Source organism: Xylaria bambusicola (assembly GCF_022495145.1).
Source record: "Xylaria bambusicola strain CBS 139988 unplaced genomic scaffold F5B22scaffold_3, whole genome shotgun sequence".
Lineage (NCBI taxonomy): Eukaryota > Fungi > Ascomycota > Sordariomycetes > Xylariales > Xylariaceae > Xylaria > Xylaria bambusicola.
The window spans coordinates 1,315,671-1,331,849 of record NW_025953556.1 but is presented as its reverse complement, the minus strand read 5'-3'; the positions used below and the strand labels follow the sequence as shown (position 1 = coordinate 1,331,849).

Genomic DNA, 16,179 nt, shown 5'->3' with positions numbered 1-16,179 from the left:
TATTAAATGTTTAATTATTTATAATAATAAATTATTTAAATTAATATAAATTTTAATCTATTTTAAAGTAATATATTTAAACTATTATTATAATAATTATATTTATAGCTATATATTTAATTAAAAATTTAAATTAATAAATTAAAGCTATTTAAATATTATTAATAATTTAATTATATTTTAATATATTTATATAATATTAAACTTAAATATTAAATCTATTAAGTAAAGCTATTATAGTTTAAAATAAATATTAATATTAATTAATTATAATTATATTTTTAATAATTATTAAAAGCTTAATTATTATAAAAGGGTTTAGAATTTATAATAGGTAATAAAGTTTTTTATAATATTAATTAAATAATAAAAATATTATAAAACTTTTAAAATTTTAAAAGGGTTAAAAATTTAGCATTATATATATAAAAATATTATTATAGCATTTTTAATATAAAAAAAGACTTTTTATAAACATTTTTATTAAATACTTTTTTAAATATAATTAATATAATAAATTTAACTATTATTTTTATTAATTTTTATTTAATAAATAATAAATTAAAAAATAAAAAGATTTAAAAAAATATAATAAATAATAAAAATATAATAAAACTTTTATCTTAATAATATAATTAATATATATAATATAGGTAATGTTATTAATTTAAGTAAATTAATTATATTTAAATAACTTTTTAAAAAGTCGCTTAAATAAATAACTTAAACGAACCCTATAATATATATTAAAATCCGTTTTTATTATAAAACGGTTTTTACTTTTATATAATTAAAGTAAAATGTATATTAGAGATTATATAAGTTTTTTATTTATATTGGGCTATAAAAGAGTGGGTTTGGCTTAGGATAGGGCTCAGTCTCAGGCTAAAAGCGGCGTGGCTCAGGTTGGCTTCCCTTTCCGATTCGGGATGGTAAAACCTATCTCAGAGGTACCTAGTGTAAACGTTGAAATCTCGCTAGTATACCATTTCAAACCGCAGGTTAGAAGACGGACTCCAGCAAAAATATCTCGGGACCACATGACTTTAAGACTTGATTGAATGTGCTAACTTTATCAACCTGGTGTAGGATAGCTGGTCCAGTGTTACGGACAAGCTCGCCTTGGGCTTCTCGGTCTCCGAGTTCAGCTTGGATATGGACATACCCGACCCAAGCTATCAGCTGTTTATTCTATTCTCAAATTCCGGCTAGACTAAATCAGTTTGAAGAGGTAAATTTACCGCCCCAGCAGATTCTATTTGAAAAGTCTGATAGACGACTTTGCTTCTGCAGTGTCAAGTTTAGAGAATCGTAGGAAACTCTTGATATCGCAAGCCTGCCTTTCGACCCCGCGCGATGCATGGAACGCTTACAAAAAAAGGGTGCACCGGAAGGAGGCTCCAACATGAATCGAGATATCATGTATGACACCTAGCAGCTAAAGATCACGGTGTTTGTATTGCAGAGGAAATGGTAATGGTACAACTGCCGCATCGAGTCTATGCTATTCATGTTTTCAGGAGTCGATGTCCATTCTTTCTTCGCCTGTCGCCTCCAGCTCATGAACACTGACATACTTGCCAATATCGTCCTTCGTGATGATTTTCTCGTTTAGTACTGCGGTAGTGCCGCGCTTGAACTTGTAGTTCTTCAACTTCTGGCTACGCTCGTTGGGCTTGACGAAACCGCGGTGTAACGTAGTCTTCTCGGCTGTAATTACAGCCATATCGACGTTAGATCCTGACCCCAGATCATTGAATATACCAGCTTGGATAGCCAACGAGCAGAGGTTCATGGCATCCTCCTTCGTGGAGTTGGGTTTCCACTGAGACTCAAAGACAGACATAGCTGCTAATGAACCAGAACCCATGGTGACATAGGGAAGTTTGTCTGTACTTCCGTGGGCGTGAACTGTGAAGAGATGGGTTCCAGTGGGATCAACTCCGGCAACGACGAGATAGGCACCAATATGGCCCTGATACCGGAATAAGTGTTGTTTGAGGAGGGTCATGCAGGTGACGACGCGAGGTTTGCGGCCAGTGGAGAGGGAGTGTAGCTCCAACTGTGATGAGATGAGGGCTGTAGTAAACTCAGTATCGGCAGCGGTACCGGCACCAGCACACCAGATCTGGGGAGAAATGTAATGAAGCTTCTCGCAGTTCTTGTCGGCGACGATGGGACCGCTCGTGGCTCGGGTATCGGCAGCGATCTAATGAAACGTTAGAGCGGAATGGGTAGAAGAGGGGTCCAAATCAGGGACTTACAACTACACCGCCATCATATATGCAGCCAACGATGGTGGTTCCTGTGCTGGTGGCCTTGGGTAAGGGTACACCTCGTGCGTGTAGAGCCGCATTGCGGTTGTAGTTTGAGAAATCGAAACCAGGCATACTGGCGTTGTTAGGCCGACGAACGAGAGGTAGCTGTCAGCTATTGATCGTTGACAAGCTGTTTTAGCTAGGCAAAGAGGTTGTTGGCGGTGCAGTTGGTTGGAAATGCTGGGCGTTATGAAGATGGTAGATGCGCGATGTTTGATGCTTTTACCTTCATGTGAGGGCGAGCTTACGACTAAGAGCTGCCTTGTCCCAAGCTCATGCCGACGTAGTGGCTGCCCCACATATACCTCCAGGGAGGATCCGGCAGGCCACCTAAGTGGCTAGGTATCTCATAAGTAAGTATCTACAAGTACTTTTCAGCTTGATCTGGCCCTAGGTTCGGCACGGGGGTACCTGCCTATACCTACCAACCATTCTGAGTCCTGCCTAGCTGGGCCTGTAGAAACAAGGCGGTTACTGGAGCATTTAGGTAGATGCCCACCTGGGCACCTCTAGTATTCACCTATAAGGTACATAATGCGCCTAAGTACCAACTAAGTAGGTAAGTACTATGTAGGTACGTTGTAGGGACTAGGATCTGGTCCTTTACATTTTTACTGCAGTTGATTTGACTCTCATCCCTCGCTCAGTCGCGTTCAGGCTGTATCCAACAATCATAAATATCACAGTACGGCTATGTCCAGAAATTGATCAATAGCTGTCTTCACAGGTATCGCTTCGTCTCCTATCCCGTCGCGTCATCCCGAGAAAGATAGCCCGTTCATCTTCCAGCGACGCGACTAATACAGTTTTCTGCGATTACCTACAATACGAACAGCTCTGGTCAAGAGCTGGCGTTCTCCTTCGCCATATCCTTCCACCGTTATAACCTGTATATGCTTACTTAGTCTGCGCTGTCGGGAGCTTTCCCCTAGCTGTCGCCATGGCTTTCAATAGCTTCGGCAATGCTGGAACCCCCAACATCTCGCATGGCCCAGCTCTTCCCGAAGTGCAGACCGAAGGCTTAGGTTTTTTGTCCCTAGCAGGCGATGCCAGATTGCGCCTGACGGCACCATGGTCGCCATCTCCCGCGCCAAAGGCTTCGCTCATGAGTATTGCCCCGCGCAAAGGTCTCATCGCCGCTGCGAGTCCCGATGCTGTGGTTGTGGCGTCTACGGACGCCGTTCGAAAGGCCTTCGAAGCTCCCAAAACCGAAGATAGCGAAATCCGTCCCTTTACACCGCAGTTACAGGTTCCTTTAGGGCTACGTGTATCTCAACTCGCCTTTTCAGCGGATGAGGCCTACCTGATTTTATCTGCAGAACAGGGTGGGGGGTTAGCTGTTTACGACGTTGATGGCTTCCAGCAGGGTCGGACCCAATCCGCATTTGAGATCCCCACCAACGGCGAATCTCTGCGAGCTCTGGTTCCCAATCATATGCAGGACAAGGCAGACTTGTGTGCTGTTGTCACGAACGAAGGGAAGCTTTTGATGGCCAATCTTAAGACACGCAATTTCGTGTCCAAAGGCAATGGTCAAGTTTTGAGGGAACAAGTTAGTTGTGTCGCATGGAGCAACAAGGGGACGCAGTTAGTCGCTGGACTTGGTGATGGCACTATATGCCAGTTAACACCTGACGGCGAGGTCAAGGCTGAGATACCGAGACCACCTGAGCTGGATACTAGCTATTATGGTATGTTACAATCAGTTAATACCGCGGTGCATGCTTACATTATATAGTATCCGTTGTCGTTTGGGCTAAAAACGACCTCTTTCTGGCTTTCCACGTTTCTACATCTAGTGGAACACCTCAAACAAAGTGCCACATGATAACAAGACAAGGCCAGACCTTCCAATACCAAGAATTCAACGACCCTGTCGATCCTTTCAGGACGGAAAAGGTTCCTCACCACACAGCCGTTCGACTAAGGGACTTTCCTCCCAATAATCTAGACCTCCTAATTTTTTCTTCTAGCGCAGTACCCGATATTGGACTCCTTGCACAATCGAAAGCCCCTCTGGGACCTGATGGACCAGTCGATATTTTTGCAAACGTCGAGTTGGCTGATGATTCTAGGCGCGCTGCGTTGCCCATGGGCGAGGGCCTCGAGACCCCTGCTGCTGTAGGTGTCTGTTTGGATTTGTCTAGTAGGGACAAAGTCTACAAACCCATTCCCACAGATGAACAGGATATGTCACCCGGTCCTTTACCTGGATACTGGGTACTAAACGAGCAGGGTGTACTGTCTATCTGGTGGGTTGTGTACTCAGAATCAATTCGAGGAGGAACCACCTACCCTGGACTTGCTGCTGAGGCTGGCAACACCGAATCTTCATCGATGTCAGCATCCCAAAATACCCAACCCTCGTTTTCTGCCCCATCAAATCCTTCACTTTTCGGGGGCGCGTCGGCGTCCGCTACACCTGCATTTGGTGGTCCTACGACCCTTGGTTCTAAGAGTTCGCCTTGGGGCACTACGTCTGCGAATACCAACGGTACAGGCGGAAGTACATTTGGATCATCCCCTTTCGGAAACAACAGCGCTTCAAAACCTGTTTTCGGTTCATCCAACTTTGGAATGAGTAATGGAGCATCTGCACCATCTGCAGCACCATCTTTTGGACAGTCAACAAATATAGGCGGCGAAAAGACTTCTGTCTGGGGGTCTGGTGGTACCTCAACAAGCACGCCAGCTTTTGGCCAAAGTGGTTTTAACAATGCCTCTAATGGGACGCCCTCACCCTTTGGAAGTGGAGCTAATAGCAATGCCTTCTCTTCCTTTGCGAAACAAGGGGGATTTGCATCACTGGGGTCAAATGGAGATGCAAATAAGACCAATATATTTGCTTCAGCAACCTCGGGCTCATCCGGAGCTGCTATGGATACTGACACCACCAGCTCATTCCCGCCCTCAAGTTCTAAACCAGATACTTTCCCCGGGAACCCTTTCGGATCACAACCTTTTAAACTGGAATCTAGTTTCAAACCTGACACCAAGGCAGAGGATAGCGATGTGAAATCATCCGATGCGGAGAAATCAATATTCGGCACGGCCTTTGCTTCTTCCATTAGCCAGGCAACCGAGACTACGAGCAACAGTTTTGCTAGTGGTTCCGGACTATTTGGTAAGCCGTCATCGGATACAAAGACAGAGTCTACAACACCTACTACTACGCCATCAGCAAATAAGTTCTTTTCACAGACGTCATCACAGCCCGCAAGTGTGCTATTCGGCTTCCCACGCTCTTCCGGCGCCCTTTTCGGTGAACCTGCACCGAAAGTGTCCGTAGTCGAGCCTCCACAGTCCCCAATACGAGCTCCTGCGGACGCTCCTTTGCCCCCAGAATCCACCAGTAAGGTTGCTTATCCAATAGAAGATTCATCTTTCTCATCTACCTCCTCTGCAGACAGCGACGACATGAAGAAAACCCAGTCTAGCGCTGAGGACCTACCACTACCCCCGGACTCTCCTACATCAACTACAAAGCCAAAGGAAACACCCGCTGCGATAAGTAAGGCGGCAGCACCTAGCGATGCACCATTACCCCCCGATCCTGTGAAAAACAAGACCGCATACAGCGCTCCCTTGCCGCCTCTACCAGGTGAAAGCACGAAACCGAAAGCCACTAGCGATGCACCCTTGCCACCGGATCCAATCAAAGACAAAAAGGCATACACCAACAAGCTTCCTCCTCTTCCAGGGACATCGACAGCGTTCAAACCAGCAGGCGATGCACCTCTTCCTCCAGATCCAGTTAAAGAACCCAAGGCTTACGAAAAGAAACTATCAGTACTACCAACCATTCAACAATCTTCTACCGTTACTTCAGGGTTTAAATTTCCTACAAATCTACCCCCTGTCTCCGATAGTGAAGAAGACAACATAGCAGATGAGTATGATACGGAAGCTGATAGTGAAGGTAGTGGTGTTGATGTCGCCAAGGATCTCAGTCCTCCATCAACTGGGGCGAACCGAACACCTGGCTTCACACCCCAAGGCTCATTTGATGGGTTGGGAGGAAGCTTTTCTACCATCTCTCGCCCAGAGCCGGAAAGACGAAGTCTTTTCTCGAGTAACAATGCCCCTATATTCCCCCAACCTAACCCCGTCAGTCCGCGTTCTCCCAGCCCTGTACGAAGCGCAATACCACCAAGGATATCAGGTAATGATCATAGGTCCTTTAGCGCTCCCGGCATGGCGTCACAGATACTCGTCGCCTCAAGGAAACAAGCACAGTCACGTCTTAATGGCTCCATAGTAGGCCGAGATGTTGCTCTCGAGAACGCTGTAATGGAACAGCAGCGGAAAGCTAAGGCTAAGAAAGAAGCCGAAGAAGCACAGTATCTCATCGATGAAGAAGATGACGCTGTACAGAAAATTCTCCGGACGCAGATCGAACCAACATTAGAACTGGATGAGTTCATTGCACATTCTGGTGTTGTGCCGCCCGCAGGTGATAGTATACCTGCTCAGGTAGAAGCCGTTTACCGCGATATAAACTCAATGATGGACACTCTTGGTCTCAATTGTCGTTCGCTAAAAGCATGGACAACTGGGCACAAACAATTCTCCTCAGATGATCACTCTCCGGAGGATCTTGCATCACCTGATAGTTGGACTCTAGAAGATATTGGACAGCTTACGCATGTCATCGACCAGGTACTGGGAGAAGCCTTGGACCAAGCCCGTGTCACAGACGTGGAGGAAAAGGTAGCACAGGTGCAGGATATTCAACGAGAGCATGTCCGCGACTGCAACAAACAAGCCGATATTCGGAAAATCATCGCTTCACGACTGGATCCAGAAGAAGCGGCAGCATATCAAGCACTTCCCCTAAGTGCAGAACAGGCTGCCCAGCAAAGTGACCTGCGCAGACAACTGGGTCACTTCCAATCTCTTCTAGCCCAAGCAGAGGAAAATTTAACAATGCTAAAGGCTAAGATTGTCTCTGCTAACAGTAATGCCGGCAGAGGTGGACCTGTGCCTACTATCGAGGCAATCGTACGTACAATCACCAAGATGACCAGTATGGTAGAGAAAAGGAGCGGTGACATCGATGTCCTTGAAAATCAAATGCGAAAATTGCGATTAAGTTCAACAGGGCCTGCCGGGAGCCGTGAAGGCTCCCCATTCACTACCCCCAACGCGAAGAGAACACTGGGTTCTTCCATCTTCTCGCCCGATCGCTCAACACGAGAAGCCACGCCCATGCGTGGCAGTTACATGCGACACTCATTGTCGGGTTCCATTTCAGGACTTGGGAGTGATATGTTCCGCACACCGCCACGTAAGAAGCTGGGCGGCTTTGGAGATGCCGAGAGGAGGGCTGTTAAGGAGAAAAGGGAAAGACGTACCGCTATTCTTGGGAAACTAAGAAACAGTCTTGAAGCCAAGGGACCTAGTATCATAGGCTTAGATGACATTGCGTAATGTGTCACAAGGTTTCTTAAAAAAAGAGAAAAGAAAAAGCATGAAACTGAGATTCTTCCTGGAGGATCGATACGCATACCATGAACAACGAAAATACGATTGCGACTATGTCTTCGTGCAAGCAGTTGACAATATACTATACAATATGAATGTGCAGAATTAGCACAGAAAACAATTCCAATAATAAGCTATTGAGATTATCAATATATCATGTAGAATCAACTCTGCGTCCCAGTTAGGTAATTAGTCTCATAATACTCCATATTGTACTTGAGCAACATCTAGAACGATTCATTTGTCAAGCATGAGTCAACCAAAGTAGAAGACCCGTCTCCATGTAGGATTACGATGAGGCATGATGTGCACCAGTGTCCTCAACAGAAGATGCCACTTGTTTCTACCTAATTGATTGTGTGGATGTTGTCAGCAGGGGTATAGTATAGTACAAAACAAATACAGGCGCGGAATGTGTTGGTAGATAGTTAGGCAGTTTCTCTATACTCCATACTCCGTGTGACCAATGGACAATGTTCCATCCAACCGAACCAATCAGGCAGACAAAATAAGTAAGCAGCAAAAGATGGAATGAATTTAGTTCGCATTCAATTCACGCTACACCTATCACGCCAGCGCTAATAGCTTCTTGACGAGCTACGAGCTTCTTGACACTGGTCCATTCGTCGTTCCGTACTGCCTCCTTCCCACCCAAGTCCGGGCCTACTTCGAAGAGGCTGACGACGGCGTCGATGCCACCCGTAGCTAGGCGCTTTCCATCGGTGGTCTCCCAGGCGACCTTGTTCAAGCTCTTGCTTAAGAGCTGGCGCCCGCCCTTACCTGGTGTAGGGCTGATCTTGGCCACGGGGATTTCTGTCTCGACTGTGATATCCCACAGCTCGAGGGACCCGGCGCCGTCAACGAGAGCAAATACGCCAGGACGTACCGGGGACCACTTGGCGTCATAGACGACATCTTCACGCACGAACTCGAGAAGTGGTGCTATGGCAGTGCCAGCGCTCTCGACGATGGTGCTTGTAGCCGCTGGCGCACGCACCTTCCAGAGCTTCACGGACCAATCCAGGGATGATGATAAGATGAGGTCTCCAAGATCAACTGGTCCACGTGCCGGGTGGAAATCAACGCTTACGACAGGCGCGGCGTGCCCTTTGTAGGAGACCCGGGAGTCTACACCGGCTTTAGCCCCGGCACGATCGTAACGATGACAAGGGTATATGGGTCCTTCTTCGGAGCCAACCAAGAAGTAGGTAGGATCTGCCTGAGGAAACGCCATGGTTGTGGGGGCTAGATCCTCGAATTTATTTGGAGGTGGAGTCGTAAGTGTTAAAGACTCTTGAGGTTGAGAGAGCATATCAACGCTCCATACGCATAGAGCGCCATCTGTGGAGACGGAAATGATATTATTCGCGTTCTGCGTGCCAACGATATCGACTGAGTACACAGGATGCGAATGTCCCGAACCGGTAAGTGGCGTCTTTTGAACAGGCGCCGTCTTCGCGCGCGTATCCCATAGAAGCACTTGCCCAGAATATGTGCCACCAATGATAAGATTAGGATGAAAAGGTGAGAATTTGGCAGCTAGAATGTCAGATTGGGCGTGAAACAAAAATTCGGGCCGGTCGTGAAGATGCTGATTCCATACTTGGATAATGCCGTCAGGATCATGAGGGGCTGACGGATTCTTTGTGTATGAAGCAAGTACGAGCTCTGGGTATTTAGGAGAAAAGTCTAGGCTGCTGATCATGCGCTTCTTGGACCACCGGTCGTCGTAGAATTGCACAATTTCTTTAACCCGTCTTCGTCCTTTGCCACCTGTATTTCCTGATTGCTCGTCATCATCTTCGATATCGTGGGCCTGCAGAGAGTAATCTGTCAAAATATCGTATTCGTTACCCATATCAAGGGCACGTTCAATCACTTTAGTCGACCTCTCTACAAAGTCAACGAACTCGTCGGATGCGGTCACGGCAGCAAGTTCTTCTGAAGTCAGAGCTCTCGCGGGAAAATTGGAGGCGGCTATGGAGCTGGACTGCAGCACTCCATCAGCCACAAGATCACGAGCAGCCTTAAGCTCTTCCTCGATCTCTTTCCTTATGTTTTGGCGCAGCTCTTCCTCTCGCCCACGTTCGAAACGGCTCATGCGCTTGCTCGGCGTAGAAATCGGCGCGGATAAGTCATCCTCGTCAAGTTCGGAGAAGGCGCGAGGACGCGAAGTGGCTGGCGGTGTCCAGTCATCTGTGGTTTGGACACCTTTGCTATATGAGAAAGTTTCCTTAACGGGTGAAGGGGGGCACTCGAAGATCGTCTGTAGAGGCACAGTGGTCAAGACCTGGGGTTGCGAGGGAGCAGTGGAGCCAGGCTGAGCATTGGTCGGCGAGGTGTATTCGGAATTCTCAGCAGCACTAAGCTCGCCGCCGCTGAGGACACTGTTTGGGCGACTACCGCGACGGCCAGGGGACATAGCACCGGCGATAGAACTAGGGCGACTGTCCCCTACCAACCTCTCGATCATATCCTCGATCTCTCGTTTTCGGTCATTTTTCTGGCCAGGAGTTGGGGTCGCCAGCTGCGCGAATAGAAGACACAGTCAGCGCATATCGACGAGAAGTAGGGAGTTAGGTGTACATCAACAAGACCACTTGTGCTCACCCGACCTGCATTGGTTTGGGTTGCTCTCAGTTCTCTCTGGCGCTTGAGCTCAGCGAGCTTTGCCTTCTTGGCCAGGATCTCATCTCGTCGTTGTTGCATGGCGTGGTCGACACAGACCCATCGCCGGGTCTACGGTCGGCCAGATATTCCTTGGAAAGGAAGCGTAAAGGGAAAGATTAAAGCGAATGGATCGCCAGCCGGTTCAAATCTGAAATTGGACGACGGGCGTGATTAGGTGCGAAGATCCTCAAGGGAGAGAATGGCTCGTTAATAAATGACGACTGATATCATCCTACGGCATGCTGGGGTTGATGTTCTACGTTGGGGGGGTCATTACTGGTGCATTCAGCATATATACACGCGTCCCTGAAATGTCCATTGACGATGCACAAGCGCACCTCTTGGCCGATGCGGATTCCACTGGTAGCTTCACGCTAAGAGGATCCCTGCCAAGGCCGAAGCTTCATTTACCTGTACACTCTATATGCATAATTGTGTATAGCGTGCTCACTCTCTTCCCAGGCGAGCCAGGTCTCTACATGATGGCCTGAAACGAGGTAATGCATCTAACCGGTTGAAGAGGTACTGAGGTACCTGAGTACATCGAGGCATGTACATGTGGCTGGAGCTGTCCCATCCCAAGCTGTCTCGAGTTGCCATGCCTGTACCGTAGACTTCCGAGTCTAATAATTTTCGACTTTGACCATCCGTCCGGCAGCCCGTTCGTCCTACCCTCACGCACGCACTCGGTCCACGCCGCCTCATCGCTGCCACCACGCATCGGCTCGATTTCGAAGTGCTCCCTCGGCAGAATCAGCAATTGACATCTCCCACGACGTGTGTTTCGTGCACCAATTGCCCCGTATTTCTTATCAGGCCCCCGTTGCGCGAAAAACCACTCCGTCGCCAACCATGTCTACCACTTCGGGAGTTAACGTATGTGATGGTCATCGGAGCGCATAGAAGGAGACGACACTCGTCATTGACAATTGGATTTCTCACAACAGGTACTTCGGTATTCCGCCCTTGCTTTCGGCGTTTTCTACGGCTTCAGCCACCAGCGATCGATCAATGCTTCGCAACGCGCCGCTGCCGCCAAGAAGGAATACGAGCACAAGCAACAATTAATAAACCAAGCCAAGGCCGAATACTCAAAGTCCAAGAGTCCTGCTGCGTCATCTACGGCGAAGAGTGGCCGTAAGTTGCTCTCGTATACCGGCTCTTTGGGCTATCAAGTTGGGTTTACATAAGATACTGACCGTGTTCCAGTAAACCAAGACCCAATGGACCCGAAATTCGACCTGGAGGCTTATTTGAATGCTCTGATGGAACAAAAGGCCTAAAATGCCTCCTTGCATATACTTTAGACACGGAGCAAATCGGACATTGGGATAGACCGGGGAGAACAAGGACGCTCGGGGCCGAGGTTGGAGCTGAGAGCTTTAATAAGAGGGCTAGCGAGAACAGGGCTCTCCATCTGTATTACATACCTGCAGAATGCAGGACAGCCATTTTTGCCTCAAAAGCCCATGATTGTATGATTGCATCGCTTCCAGAGAAGCTCACTGGATAGATTTTCTTGTGTTCTCTGTGTATATCTACGCTTATATCAATCAAACCTTCTAGATGTCTCGGCAGGTTCGCGTTTGGCAACTAGGCTCATCGCATAGGCCGTGCACAGCTTTGTTGTACGGCGTTAAATAACAAAATGGGATAGACCAATGGAGAGTCATCTCTAGGATACCTTTATTTGGTTCCCAGCTCAAGGTTCATAAAAAAGGTGTTTGGGGTATTTGTTCCATATATAACCTGATCTGGAGGACGACCTTGAGAAATAGCAGATTTGTCGATGTAAAGGGGAAAAGGAGTAAAAAGGTTAAGATTGAATGGCTGGTTCAATGCAAGCACCAATCTCTCGAACTTAAATAAACCATCGACCCTATTTTCCCTGCTCTACACGGAAAACTACTATACTCACAACTCCCATACCTCCCCTCCTAGCCCTTCTTAACTTAAACCTTTCTTTTCAACATGAGATGAGTCAACACGTAATATCATGATGCCCATTTTCCTTTCTCTCGCGATACGATATGTAAAAACTATGTCTATCGTACTCAGGCAAGCAACCCAACTACTACCTGTAACCAATGAGTATTCGGGCTGAATACCTAGCTCAATAAAGCGCCATCATCCTAGCAGCTCGAGGTGCCAGGCTCACCATGAGCTGTATTCGTGACTTTCTGAGTAATTTACCGAGATAGGAGCTGCATCATTACATAGTAAGCCAAACGAAGTACGAGATGCGCAACCAAATGGGGTTTCAACTTTTAAAGAAAAGTGCAGAGTCCTCTGGAAATTGTATTAACCCTTGTAGGCTGGTTTACTAGAACACAGGAATCCAGAGTAGGCGAGTATATGGTGAACCTCCCTCAAATTTGACATTTAGTTATCTTGGACGTCGACTCAGAACATCTGTACTATGGCTGAATGTACCTAACTCAGCAGATTCGCAGATTACATGTATCTACGACTTACTGGGAAGTCGCTGTGATGTCTGGTATATTTAGGTAGGTACTTACCTATATGTAAGTATCTCTACATGCATGTACTTATGTGGATGACATAATCTTCAATCAATCGATAAGCGCAATGATAAACTGTTCAAGGAAAGCTACAGCTGTCCTCTCCCAGTGTACCTCCTGGATGTACCAGCATACAGGGGCTCTCTGCTTGGCTTTGACAGGTGGGGACCTACCAGTACCTACCTAGGTAAGCAAGCACCAGCGTCGCAGCGCAAACATCCACTGGTACTTTAGCTGGCTACATGTACCGGTTAGAGACAGGTAGCTTCCAGCAGCGCATCGTGTTCTTTGGCAAGCCCACTGAGCAGTCGCCCTCATCCGCACCCTCACCTTCATCTCCCAGTCCCAATTTACGAATGCCTTCATAGATGTGACGTCCTTCAACAACCAATTCGTCGCATCGTCGCATTCTCCTCTCACCATGGCCGTCGATCAAGGCGCCAGCTCGAAATTGCCCGGGCTGCTGGTCTCGCTCGGCAAGAACGAGAGCACCAAGACGTTGTTGAAAATCATCATCCTGGCCATTATCGCCGCTGCTGCCGTTGCGAGTCGTCTCTTCTCTGTTATACGTATGTGTATTGTTTCTGGCAATCTGTTGAAGAACCTATCCCCCAGAACCCTTATGGACGGACTAATGAACCCGGGCTAATTGACTCTGCTTCTTCGCATAGGCTTTGAGAGTATCATCCACGAATGTAAGTCAAACCTTACTTGCTTCTCTTGCGTCGGTGACAGACTTTGTACTAACTTCTACTCCCCGCAGTCGACCCTTGGTTCAACTTCAGAGCTACCAAGTACCTCGTCGCCAATGGATTCTATCAGTTCTGGGATTGGTTTGACGACCGAACATGGCATCCTCTGGGACGCGTCACCGGTGGCACTCTGTATCCTGGCCTCATGGTCACCAGCGGTGTCATCTACCACGTACTGCGATTCCTTACTGTCCCCGTCGACATTCGAAACATCTGCGTGCTGTTAGCCCCAGCCTTCTCCGGCTTAACCGCCTACGCGGCCTATCTTCTTACCAATGAGATGACCACTTCCTCATCCGCCGGTCTCCTCGCTGCTGCTTTCATGGGAATCACCCCGGGCTACATTTCACGATCCGTCGCCGGCTCCTATGATAACGAAGCTATCGCCATTTTCCTTCTCGTCTTCACCTTCTTTTTATGGATCAAGGCTCTCAAACTGGGCTCAATGCTCTGGGGTGCCCTTTGCGCCCTCTTCTACGGCTACATGGTAGCTTCATGGGGTGGTTATGCCTTTATTACTTGTCTTGTTCCACTGCATGCCTTTGTCCTTATATGTATGGGACGATTCAGCATGCGTCTCTATGTTGCGTACACTACGTGGTACGCTCTAGGAACGTTGGCTAGCATGCAGATTCCTTTCGTTGGTTTCTTGCCTGTTCGTACTAGCGAACATATGCCTGCACTAGGTGAGTATCGTATTGCGCGCCAGGTGTTTAAATATAGCTGCCTTACTAACTTTCATTTAGGCATATTTGGCTTCCTCCAACTAGTTGCATTCCTCGAATATGTTCGATCTGCTGTTTCAAGTCGCCAATTCCAAACCTTCATGTATGTAGGCTTGGGTGGCATTTTCGGAGTTGGTCTATTAGGTCTCGTTGGTCTCACAGCTGGAGGCTATATTGCGCCGTGGTCCGGCCGATTTTACTCTCTTTGGGATACAGGATATGCTAAGATCCATATCCCTATTATTGCATCTGTCTCAGAGCATCAGCCAACTGCTTGGCCAGCTTTCTTTTTCGACCTTAACATGTTGATCTGGCTATTCCCAGCTGGCGTGTACATGTGCTTCCAAAAACTCGAGGACGAGCATGTATTCATCATTGTCTATGCCCTGTTCGGCAGCTACTTTGCCGGCGTCATGGTGCGTTTGATGCTTACCCTTACGCCTGTTGTGTGTGTGGCTGCTGCAATTGCTGCATCTCAGCTTCTCGATACATACCTTCAATACAAGTCACCTGAGCCTACCGAGAGCAATGAGGAATCTTCAGATGCGACTGCCAAAAAGGCATCCAAGCAAAGTTCATTGCGGTCAGCATCTCAACCCGTGGTTGGCATCTACAATGTCTTATCTAAGGCTTTTATTGCCGGTGCTATGACACTTTTCCTTCTTATTTTCGTTCAACACTGCACATGGGTCACTTCCAATGCATACTCATCCCCTTCAGTCGTCTTGGCAAGCCGAATGCCGGATGGCAGCCAGCACATTATTGATGACTACCGTGAGGCTTACCAATGGCTTCGACAAAACACCAAGGAAGATGCCAAGATCATGTCGTGGTGGGATTACGGCTATCAAATTGGTGGAATGGCTGATCGACCTACGTTGGTCGACAACAATACTTGGAACAACACACATATTGCAACTGTGGGCAAGGCGATGAGTTCCCGCGAGGAAGTCGCCTATCCCATCATGCGCCAGCACGAGGTTGATTATGTCCTGGTGGTCTTCGGTGGTCTTCTCGGCTACTCGGGCGATGATATTAACAAATTCCTATGGATGGTAAGAATTGCCGAGGGCATCTGGCCCGATGAGGTCAAAGAGCGTGATTTCTTTACTCCTCGTGGCGAGTACAAGGTCGACGCCGATGCCTCGGAGACAATGAAGAATAGTTTGATGTAAGTTTGAATCACTCATGGACAATGTGAACCTAAACTCATGGTTCAATTAGGTACAAGATGTCATACCACAACTACGCCTCACTTTTCCCACCAGGACAAGCTCAGGACCGTGTACGCGGTGTACGACTCCCCGACCAGAGCCCTATTCTCAACAGCTTGGAAGAAGCTTATACGTCAGAGAACTGGATCATCCGGATTTATAAAGTAAAGGACCTCGACAATGTTGGACGAGACCATGCCGCCGCCGCTTCATTCGAAAGGGGTCACAAGAAGAAGAAGGCCATTAAGAAGCGCGGGCCTAGAGTGCTCAGGGCAGAGTAAAGGCAAATGTTTTTAGATTTTTACCACACACTAAGAATCTGATGTGGGAATATTTGTGAATACTTGACAGTGTATTTTGAGCGGTTAATTGGAAGACAAAAGCAGCCTCGATAGGTGTGGCGCATATTGTAAAAACAGTGAATAAATGAATGATTTCTCCATCTCTGGACAAGGCTCATACTTCTGTCCTTCAATCTTGATGAACTTACGTTT

At 47.3% G+C, this 16,179-nt stretch overlaps 5 protein-coding genes across 5 annotated transcripts; 3 read left to right on the top strand and 2 right to left on the bottom strand.

Annotated features, from left to right (window-relative positions):
• Positions 1-790: 790 nt before the first annotated feature.
• On the bottom strand, positions 791-2,734 carry F5B22DRAFT_589048 (proteasome subunit beta type 7 precursor). Its single transcript, XM_047973708.1, has 2 exons — positions 2,265-2,734; positions 791-2,209 (listed from the first exon to the last, which is right to left on the bottom strand). The coding sequence occupies exons 1-2, from the start codon at positions 2,388-2,390 to the stop codon at positions 1,517-1,519; spliced, it is 819 nt and encodes a 272-aa protein (XP_047835442.1). The 5' UTR covers positions 2,391-2,734; the 3' UTR covers positions 791-1,516.
• Positions 2,735-2,910: 176 nt separating this feature from the next.
• Positions 2,911-8,052, top strand: F5B22DRAFT_267824 (uncharacterized protein). The gene is made up of 2 exons (XM_047970161.1): positions 2,911-4,009; positions 4,057-8,052. The coding sequence occupies exons 1-2, from the start codon at positions 3,259-3,261 to the stop codon at positions 7,746-7,748; spliced, it is 4,443 nt and encodes a 1,480-aa protein (XP_047835441.1). The 5' UTR covers positions 2,911-3,258; the 3' UTR covers positions 7,749-8,052.
• F5B22DRAFT_267835 (cytoplasmic dynein-like protein 1 intermediate chain 2) lies at positions 8,052-10,715 on the bottom strand. The gene is made up of 2 exons (XM_047970162.1): positions 10,389-10,715; positions 8,052-10,329 (listed from the first exon to the last, which is right to left on the bottom strand). The coding sequence occupies exons 1-2, from the start codon at positions 10,509-10,511 to the stop codon at positions 8,356-8,358; spliced, it is 2,097 nt and encodes a 698-aa protein (XP_047835440.1). The 5' UTR covers positions 10,512-10,715; the 3' UTR covers positions 8,052-8,355.
• Positions 10,716-11,324: 609 nt separating this feature from the next.
• Positions 11,325-11,755, top strand: F5B22DRAFT_642233 (ATP synthase subunit E; the record flags this gene model as incomplete). The annotated part of the gene is made up of 3 exons (XM_047978096.1): positions 11,325-11,348; positions 11,420-11,609; positions 11,682-11,755. The coding sequence occupies 3 exons, from the start codon at positions 11,325-11,327 to the stop codon at positions 11,753-11,755; spliced, it is 288 nt and encodes a 95-aa protein (XP_047835439.1).
• Positions 11,756-13,000: 1,245 nt separating this feature from the next.
• F5B22DRAFT_589038 (glycosyltransferase family 66 protein) lies at positions 13,001-16,149 on the top strand. Its single transcript, XM_047973707.1, has 5 exons — positions 13,001-13,563; positions 13,666-13,689; positions 13,758-14,432; positions 14,493-15,642; positions 15,696-16,149. Exons 1-5 carry the CDS (start codon positions 13,416-13,418, stop codon positions 15,964-15,966), a joined length of 2,268 nt encoding a protein of 755 aa, XP_047835438.1. The 5' UTR covers positions 13,001-13,415; the 3' UTR covers positions 15,967-16,149.
• The last annotated feature ends 30 nt before the right edge of the window (positions 16,150-16,179 follow it).

Bases quoted from the DNA above. Each gene is read 5' to 3' on its own strand.
- F5B22DRAFT_267835 (XM_047970162.1), bottom strand. From the start codon at position 10,511: ATGCAACAACGACGAGATGAGATCCTGGCCAAGAAGGCAAAGCTCGCT. The intron at 10,330-10,388 runs GTACACCTAACT...CTATTCGCGCAG, and splicing joins GCACAAGTGGTCTTGTTGAT to CTGGCGACCCCAACTCCTGG.
- F5B22DRAFT_589038 (XM_047973707.1), top strand. From the start codon at position 13,416: ATGGCCGTCGATCAAGGCGCCAGCTCGAAATTGCCCGGGCTGCTGGTC. The intron at 13,564-13,665 runs GTATGTGTATTG...TTCTTCGCATAG, and splicing joins TCGTCTCTTCTCTGTTATAC to GCTTTGAGAGTATCATCCAC. The intron at 14,433-14,492 runs GTGAGTATCGTA...ACTTTCATTTAG, and splicing joins CGAACATATGCCTGCACTAG to GCATATTTGGCTTCCTCCAA.
- F5B22DRAFT_589048 (XM_047973708.1), bottom strand. From the start codon at position 2,390: ATGCCTGGTTTCGATTTCTCAAACTACAACCGCAATGCGGCTCTACAC. The intron at 2,210-2,264 runs GTAAGTCCCTGA...ACGTTTCATTAG, and splicing joins TATATGATGGCGGTGTAGTT to ATCGCTGCCGATACCCGAGC.
- F5B22DRAFT_267824 (XM_047970161.1), top strand. From the start codon at position 3,259: ATGGCTTTCAATAGCTTCGGCAATGCTGGAACCCCCAACATCTCGCAT. The intron at 4,010-4,056 runs GTATGTTACAAT...TACATTATATAG, and splicing joins GCTGGATACTAGCTATTATG to TATCCGTTGTCGTTTGGGCT.